Raw genomic sequence first — 9,064 nt, 5'->3', positions numbered from 1 at the left:
AAAACCTGCATTTTCCTAGAGAGAGAAAAAGACCCAGCCGCGGACACCTGCCGCCGTCGCTCGACTCTCTCCTCCGCCGCAGATCGACTCCAACCGCGCGCAGCGCTCGAAGCCGCAGCCGCATCTTGACTCTAACCGCGCGCAGATTGCGCCGCCACTGGTATTTCCCTGCTCCCCTCTCCGTGTGCTGAACTGGACAAATTGTATTATTTCCATGGGCCAAACTTATAGAAGTAGGATGGTCCTTGTTGCCTTGGAGACATTGTGTTGTGGTTGAGGTTGGAGATGCAGAGCTTGGTGCAGCTGCATATGGATAAAGTGTTTCCGCTTGTATCTTATCATGCGCTTCCAGGCAGAGATTAGAAGTAGAAGGTGTTGCTTGTATTTTCCATGCAAATCTACAGGCATGTTTATCCATTTGTATCAGTTCTGAACTTTAGTGATTAATTAGGAGATGACCGAGGCTGTGAATTTGTTCGTGTACTCTCGATCTTTAGCTCTGAATTTCAGCTAGACTCAGTTTTGCGGCGTTTAGTACACTGCTATTTGTCTATTTGAGCAGGCCAGCAAACATTTGCTTCAGTGATTGTTGAGGTCTACTTGTACTTAGAACTTGCAAATGAAGGTTGGTTTGTTTATTGGTGTTAGGTAATATTAATGCATCATTGCTCCTCTGCCAGTCACGATGGACCCTGATGGCCAGAAAGAAAAGCACATGAAGAAGTTCCGGGCAACATCGAGGATCGGGAGGATCAGTATGGGATTGGCGAGGTCTGACAAGCACTTGGGCAGTCGAAAACTCGAGAAGGCGCAGCAAGCTGTTGCCGTAAGTCGGGGGGAGATGTCGAGTGCCTCGCGTCTGTTCAAACAGCGGGGATCCGTCAACGTGCGCAGGAAGCCTAAGGCGAGGCGTCTGAAACTGAATTTTGATGGCTCGTCCAAGCACGAGGAGTCCAAGCGTGCCAGCATCGGGGTCGGGGCATTCGGCGGCGTGTTCCGCGATTACAAAGGCAAGTTTGTCTTGGGCTACGCGGGACGGATCAACAAGGCCACGAGCTCCGTTGCTGAGCTGGTCGCGCTCAGGCGCGGCCTCGAGATGGCTCTGCACAACGGGTGGCGCGACGTCTGTATCGAGGGCGACTGCAAGGCCGCGGTTGAAGCGATAAGGAGCCGCGTGCGTGTCCGGTGCGAGCAAGGACAAGGAGCAGTTCAGGGCGATCACCGCGATGCTCCCGCGGCTCGGTGTGTGGGCCGGAAACGCAACACGGTGGCGGACCGCTTCGCCGAGCTCGGCCACGAGGCGGGGACGCAGCGGGTGTGGCGCAGCGTTCCTCCAGACGAGGTACTCCTGCACCTTCGGCGAGATGCAGAGCTGCGAATGCAGATTAAGGTAAAGAGGAAGATGGTGAAGTGAAGTGAAGCAGATGCATCACTGGGTGTGCAGGGTTCAGGAGTAGTTGATGCACATTTGGTCGGCGACCACGAGCGCTGTTGCACTCGATCATGTCTTTTGTTGGTTCCTCTTTGATTCTTTCAAACCGAAGATTGGCGAGGTTCAAGAGCTAACGGGGAAATTACCATCTCTTTTAATTTTTGCTTGGGGTCAAATATACTCCATCTCGATTTACACGGCATTCATCAGATAATCAAGAGGCAAGAAACATGTTGAACATGTGTACATGTACGTAGGTCTGAGTACCTGTTGTATCTGTCTCCCTCCGTATGTACATGTATCTTAGGAGATAAGATACCGGTCGCACCCCTTATACACGATCAATCAATTATCAATGCACCAAATCATTCTCTACATGGTATCTATCACAAGTCGATCTTCCCGCTTCCGCTAACCCTAGCCGCCGCCTCGGGCCGCCGCCGCCGCCCCAAGCCACCGCCTCCACCTCTCCTCCCCGCGCGCCCTCCCTCCACCGCGCGCCTCCTTCCCCACGCCGCGCAGCCCGTCCCCGCCGCGCCGCCTACCTCTCGCCGCCGCGCCGCTCCTCTCCAGCCGCGCCGCCGCCTCCCTCCCACGATCCCGCCGCCATGTCGTCCAACACCTCCACCTACTCCAACCCCTTCGCCGTCGACCCCGCCGAAATCCGCGACATCAACGTCCACGCACGCGTCCCCGTCATCCTCGACGCCTCCAACTCCACGTACTTCGCGTGGAAGACGTACTTCACGCTGCTCTTCCGCGAGAACAATCTCGTGGACCACGTGGATGGCACCGTGGACTCCCGCGCCATGGTGGATGACGCCGAGTGGACCGCGATCGACGCCACGATCATCCGGTGGTTCTTCACCACCATCTCCAAGGACTTGTTCCACACGGTCGTGAGCGCCGGCGATGACGCCCGCGCCCTGTGGGTCAAGCTGAACGGCCTCTTCACCAACAACAAGCTTCAGCGCCGTATTTTTTTGCAGCATGAATTTTTTGACTGTCACCAGGATGAACAGTCCATTGATGACTACTGCCGCCGCCTGAAGACGTTGGCGGACGAGCTCCGTGACATTGGAGCCAAGGTGGACAACGACCTCCTCCTCAGCACGCTCACCGCCGGCCTCAACGAGGACTTCGACAACGCCGCCTCCAACCTATCCTTGATGCCGGAGCCCTCCTTCCCCAAATTTGTGGCGTACTTGAGGTTGGAGGAGCGCCGGATGAAGGGGGTCAAGAAGCGCGTGCAGCACCACGCCCTCGCCGCCGGCACCTCACGCGGCGCCCCTCCACCGGCCGCCCCACCCGCGCCGTGCCAGCAGCCGCCGCCACCCCCCCCCCCCCCCGCGCCTCCGGGGTACTTCCCCCTCCCGCCCGCGCCTCCCGCTGCCCCCCAGCAGCCGGGTGGCGGGCGCCGTGGCAACCGCCGCGGGGGCGGCCGCAAGGAGCAACAGGCGCCGGGGAGGGGGGGGCTCGTCAGCAGCAGCAGCAGCAGGTGACTCCCTCATGGATGTACGGCACCAACCCGTGGACCGGCGTCGTCCACGCGTACTCCATGCCGGTCCCTCGGGCTCCGGCTCCGGGCATCCTTGGGCCCCGCCCGGCGGGCCACCAGGCCCTCTTCGCCGCGCAGAACGCCGCTCCTTACAGCGGCTACGGTGCCCCCCCGCCAACGCCGGCCTATGGCGCCGCCGCCGCGTCGGCTTATGGGGCCGCGCTCGCCTATGGCGCCGCCGCTTCGGCCTTCGGGGCTGCTCCCGCGCCGGCCTACGGAGGTTCCTACCCTCCTCAGGTGTCGCCGCCGTGGGACCCGGCCCTGCTTGCTGCCTGCACTCCGCCCCGTCACCAAGCTTCTACGGTGGCGGTGGTGCCTGGTACATGGACTCGGGAGCCACTGCTCACATGACTGCTCATCCCGGTAACCTCACGTCTCCCACTCCCGTTCATACTCCCACTCGTATCACCATTGGTAACGGTTCCTCCCTACCCATTACTCACGTTGGTCATATGTCTTTTCCTTCTACTTCCACTCATGTGCATATGTCTAATGTTCTTGTGTCTCCTGACTTAGTCACCAATCTCGTCTCTGTTCGTCGTCTTGCTCGTGAGAATCCTATAACTGTTGAATTTGACGATATCGGTTTTTCTGTGAAGGACGCCCGTACACGGATGGTGCTCCACCGATGTGATAGCCCGGACGAGCTTTACCCAGTGCATCCCTCCGGCGCTACCACCACCCGTCGCCCCGCCGCCTTCGCCACCAGTGTCGATCTTTGGCATGCCCGTCTTGGTCATCCCAACTCCACCGTTATGCGTCAGATTCTTCAGAGTTTTTCCTTCTCATGTAACAAGGTCGACGATCACACTTGTGAGGCTTGCCGTCTTGGCAAGTACGTTCGACTTTCCTTTAGCGAGTCTACAAACATTTTCACCTTTCCGTTTCAGTTATTGCATAGTGATGTTTGGACGTCCCCGGTTGCTAGCAACACGGGCTATTTATACTATCTGGTGATATTGGATGATTTTACTCATTATGTGTGGACCTTTCCTCTCCGTCGCAAGTCCGACGCTCTTGCCACACTCACCGCCTTTTATTCATATGTCACCACACAGTTTGGTCGTCCTATTCTCGCCTTGCAAACTGACAACGGCAAGGAGTTTGACAACGTCGCCGTCCGCAATTTACTTGCGTCCCACGGCACCATCTTTCGCCTCACCTGCCCCTACACGTCTCAGCAGAATGGTCGCGCCGAGCGCGTCCTTCGCACGCTGAATGACTGTGTCCGCACGTTGCTCTTTTCACTGCTACGTGCCTCCTCGGTTCTGGCCGGACGCGCTTGCAACCGCCAGCCTACTCATTAACATTCGCCCCTGTCGTTCCCGCTGGAACTACACCCCTCACCAGCTCCTCTTCGGTGCGGTTCCATTTTATGATTGTCTTCGCATTTTCGGGTGTCTCTGTTATTCTAGCACCGCGTCCACTGCTCCTCACAAACTCGCGCCCCGATCCCTTCCTTGCATCTTTCTTGGATATCCTCCCAACACCAAAGGTTACCGGTGCTATGATCCAGTCTCCCACCGCATTTTCACTTCGTGGCATGTGTACTTTGATGAGCTCGTGTTCCCGTTTCAGCAGGTACCGTCACCTTCGGAGTCTTCTGCGGTGCTGTTCATCCCTGCCCCCACCTCTGGCGGACCGCCCAGCCGCGCCCCGGGTCCGGCCCTGCCCGCGTTCCCCGCGCCGGCGGCCCCTGGCGCTGCGGCCCCCGACTCCGCAGCCTCCTCTGTCGCCCCCACCGCGGCCCCCGCCGTGGACCTCGTCGCGGCCCCCGTCACCGCGGACCCCTCGGCCGGCCCCGCTGCGGCCCCCGGCACCGCGGCCGCACCCCTCACCGGTGTGGTCACTCGGACTCGGACTGGGACGCTGTGTCCCAGCACGCGCTGCCCGTCGGACGAGTACGCGTGCGCGACTTCTACCTCGACACCGTCCCCGCTCCCCACCTCCGCTCGCGCAGCCCTTCGGGATCCGAACTGGCTAGCTGCGATGTGTGAGGAGTTTGACGCCCTACAGCGCAACCGCACATGTCAGCTTGTCCCGCGGCCACCCCGTGCCAATGTCATCACTGGCAAGTGGGTCTTCCGCCACAAGACTCGCCCCGACGGTTCTCTCGAGCGCTACAAGGCGCGTTGGGTGGTGCGCGGCTTTCGCCAGCGCGCCGGCGTGGACTTCACCGACACCTTCGCTCCCGGTCGTCAAACCGGGCATGATCCGCGCTGTTCTCCAGCTTGCTGTTTCTCGCGCTTGGCCTGTTCACCAGCTCGACGTGTCTATGTTGGGTTTCGTAGTAATTTCAAAAATTTCCTACGCAAGATCATGATGATGCATAGCAACGAGAGGGGAGAGTATGATCTACGTACCTTGTAGATCGACAACGGAAGCGTTTGGTTGATGTAGTCGTACGTCTCCACGGTCCGACCGATCAAGCACCGAAACTACGGCACCTCCGAGTTCTAGCACACGTTCAGCTCGATGACGATCCCCGGACTCCGATCCAGCAAAGTGTCGGGGAAGAGTTCCGTCAGCACGACGGCGTGGTGACGATCTTGATGTACTGCTGCAGCAGGGCTTCGCCTAAACACCGCTACAATATTATCAAGGACTATAGTGGAAGGGGGCACCGCACACGGCTAAGAATATGATCACGTGGATCAACTTGTGTGTCCATGGGGTGCCCCTTGCCTCAGTATATAAAGGATGGAGGAGGAGGAGGCCGGCCAAGGCTTGGTGCGGCCAGGATGTGGAGTCCTACTAGGACTCCAAGTCCTAGTAGGAGTCCACCAAGAGGGGAGGAAGGGAGAAGGAAGTGGAGGAGAAGGAAAGGTGGCCGGCCCCCTTTTCCCTAGTCCAATTCGGACTAGAGGGGAGGGGGTGCGCAGCAGCCCCTTGGCCCTTTCTCCTCTTCCCACTAAAGCCCATCAAGGCCCATTGCTTCTCCCGTAACTACCCGGTACTCCGAAAAATACCTGAATCACTCGGAACCTTTCCGATGTCCGAATATAGTCGTCCAATATATCGATCTTTATGTCTCGACCATTTCGAGACTCCTCGTCATGTCCCCGATCTCATCCGGGACTCCGAACTCCTTCGGTACATCAAAACTCATAAACTCATAATATAACTGTCATCGAAACCTTAAGCGTGCGGACCCTACGGTTCGAGAACAATGTAGACATGACCGAGACACGTCTCCGGTCAATAACCAATAGCGGGACCTGGATGCCCATATTGGTTCCTACATATTCTACGAAGATCTTTATCGGTCAGACCGCATAACAACATACGTTTGTTCCCTTTGTCATCGGTATGTTACTTGCCCGAGATTCGATCGTCGGTATCCAATACCTAGTTCAATCTCGTTACCGACAAGTCTCTTTACTCGTTCTGTAATACATCATCCCGCAACTAACTCATTAGTTGCAATGCTTGCAAGGCTTCAGTGATGTGCATTACCGAGAGGGCCTAGAGATACCTCTCCGACAATCGGAGTGACAAATCCTAATCTCGAAATACGCCAACCCAACATGTACCTTTGGAGACACCTGTAGAGCTCCTTTATAATCACCCAGTTATGTTGTGACGTTTGGTAGCATACAAAGTGTTCCTCTGGCAAACGGGAGTTGCATAATCTCATAGTCATAGGAACATGTATAAGTCATGAAGAAAGCAATAGCAACATACTAAACGATCGGGTGCTAAGCTAATGGAATGGGTCATGTCAATCAGATCATTCAACTAATGATGTGATCCCGTTAATCAAATGACAACTCTTTGTTCATGGTTAGGAAACATAACCATCTTTGATTAACGAGCTAGTCAAGTAGAGGCATACTAGTGACATTCTGTTTGTCTATGTATTCACACATGTATTATGTTTCCGGTTAATACAATTCTAGCATGAATAATAAACTTTTATCATGATATAAGGAAATAAATAATAACTTTATTATTGCCTCTAGGGCATATTTCCTTCAGTCTAATGCTTTCTTGCATGGTCATCTCGACGAGCAGGTGTTCTGTCAGCAGCCGACTGGTTTCGTCGACACCGCCTATCCGGACCACGTGTGCTTGCTCTCCCGTTCTCTATACGGGTTGAAGGGCGCCTCGGGCCTGGTACCAGCGGATCGCAGCCTTCCTCCAGCAGCAGGGGTTCCGGTCCACATGGTCCGATGCCTCCCTGTTTGTCTACCACCAGGGCCCCGCCACCGCGTACCTCCTACTGTACATCGACGACATCATCCTGACTGCGTCCTCGCCAGCGCTTCTTCAGCAGATCACAGCTCGCCTCGGCACCGAGTTCGCCCTCAAGGACTTGGGGGCTCTCCACTACTTCCTCGGCATCGAGTTCGTGCGCCGGGCTACTGGCTTCTTCCTGCACCAGCAGAAGTACGCCTACGAGCTTCTGGAGCGAGCGGGCATGCTTAATTGCAAGCCTGCTTCCACGCCTGTCGATACGAAGGCTAAGGTGTCCGCCGTCGAGGGCTCTCCGGCGTCCGACGCTCCTTTCTACCGCTCCATCGTCGGTGCGCTTCAGTACCTCACACTGACGCGTCCGGACATTCAGTATGCTATCCAACAGGTGTGCCTTCACATGCACGCTCCTCGTGACACCCATTGGGCTCTCGTGAAACATATACTTCGGTACATACGTGGCACCACAGCCATGGGTCTCACCCTGACGGCCTTGCCGGATACCAGCCTTGTCACCTACTTCGATGCCGATTGGGCTAGGTGTCCCGACACTCGACGCTCCACTTCTGGCTACTATGTCTACCTCGGGCCCTCTCTAATTTCGTGGTCGTCTAAACGACAACCCACGGTCTCACGATCGAGCGCCGAGGCCGAGTATCGGGCCGTAGCCAACGCCGTCACGGAGTGTTAATGGCTACGACAGCTACTTCAGGAGTTGCTATGTGAGGTCACCAAGGCGACGCTCGTCTACTGCGATAACGTCTTCGCGGTGTACCTAGCTGCCAACCCTGTCCATCACCGACGGACGAATCACATCGAGCTCGACATCCACTTCGTCCATCCACTTCATCCGGGAGCACGTTGCAGTTGGTCGTGTTCGTGTTCTACATGTGCCCACCGATCAACAGTTCGCCGATGTGATGACGAAGGGACTACACACCTCGACTTTCGAGGGCTTTCGGTCCAGTCTTTGTGTCACCGGCGACATTTCGACTGTGGGGGGGGGGGGGGCGGGCGGGGGGGGGGAGGGTTGAACATGTGTACATGTACGTAGGTCTGGGTCCTGTATGCAGTACCTGTTGTATCTGTCTCCCTCCGTATGTACGTGTATTTTAGGAGACAAGATACCGGTCACACCCCTTGTACCTATATATATGTGCCTAGTGCACGATCAATCAATTATCGATGCACCGGACTCACAACAAAAAGGGCGGGTCCTCTAGTGCTAGTCCTAAGCTGCTAGCACGAATCAGTTTGGTCCCCAGCAGACGACGTGATACGCCTTGTGCAGCTTCTCCTCCTCGGATCGCCCAGGCCGGGCAGCCCTGCCGACGGCGCCCGCGCTGCCGCTCGCGGCCTGGGACGCGGAGGTGGAGGAGAAGAACGACGCGTCAGCCGGTGACCACGGCGCGCTGGTAGAGCGAACGCAGCGCGTAGTCCCAGCGGCACAGCCCCGCCTGGTCCTTGAGCGCCTCCACGGCCGCCATGCTCGTCGCCACCACCAGCGACGCCCCCTTCTTGGTCGCCGACGAGCTCATCTTTTCGGTCCTGTGCTTCCGATGGACGGGTCGATCTCTCTCGCGAGCCGAGGTTGTGCTTGTGAGGGCATCTCCAGCCGCGCCCCAAGGAAGGCCTCCCCAGGCGTTTTTTTGCGCCGGCGCCGAAAAATCGGCCCAGTCGCGCCCCCAGGAGCCCGATTTTCGCCGCCTTGGGCCGAAAACAGCGCCGGCGGAGCCAGGCCGAACCCGGCGCGCTGGGGGGCACCCGGGGGCGCCGGGGCGAACTGTTTTGGCACGAAACAGCCGTGGGCCCGCCGCGTCAGCGACTCTACCCTCTTCTCGCCCCTTCGTCGTCCTCATCGCCTCGTTTCCCGCGGCGAA

General features: G+C 57.4%; 1 protein-coding gene and 2 pseudogenes across 1 annotated transcript; 2 read left to right on the top strand and 1 right to left on the bottom strand.

The window, feature by feature from the left end:
- Positions 1-207: 207 nt before the first annotated feature.
- Positions 208-1,755, top strand: LOC147961007 (uncharacterized; annotated as a pseudogene).
- Positions 1,756-2,945: 1,190 nt separating this feature from the next.
- On the top strand, positions 2,946-7,875 carry LOC147961006 (uncharacterized). Its single transcript, XM_087533626.1, has 5 exons — positions 2,946-3,309; positions 3,507-3,700; positions 3,881-4,216; positions 4,572-5,197; positions 7,092-7,875. Exons 1-5 carry the CDS (start codon positions 2,946-2,948, stop codon positions 7,873-7,875), a joined length of 2,304 nt encoding a protein of 767 aa, XP_087389752.1.
- Positions 7,876-8,433: 558 nt separating this feature from the next.
- LOC147961005 (uncharacterized) lies at positions 8,434-8,722 on the bottom strand (annotated as a pseudogene).
- Positions 8,723-9,064: the final 342 nt, after the last annotated feature.

This window comes from Triticum urartu, chromosome 7A (assembly GCF_056163025.1).
Source record: "Triticum urartu cultivar PI428250 chromosome 7A, HENAU_Tu73, whole genome shotgun sequence".
NCBI lineage: Eukaryota > Viridiplantae > Streptophyta > Magnoliopsida > Poales > Poaceae > Triticum > Triticum urartu.
This window is presented reverse-complemented; position numbering and strand designations above follow the sequence as displayed.

Excerpts from the sequence above, each read along its gene's own strand:
- LOC147961006 (XM_087533626.1), top strand. The coding sequence starts at position 2,946 with ATGTACGGCACCAACCCGTGGACCGGCGTCGTCCACGCGTACTCCATG. Across the intron at positions 3,310-3,506 it reads TACGGTGGCGGTGGTGCCTG|TCACCAATCTCGTCTCTGTT; the intron begins GTACATGGACTC and ends CTCCTGACTTAG. Across the intron at positions 3,701-3,880 it reads CCGCCGCCTTCGCCACCAGT|TTATTGCATAGTGATGTTTG; the intron begins GTCGATCTTTGG and ends TTTCCGTTTCAG.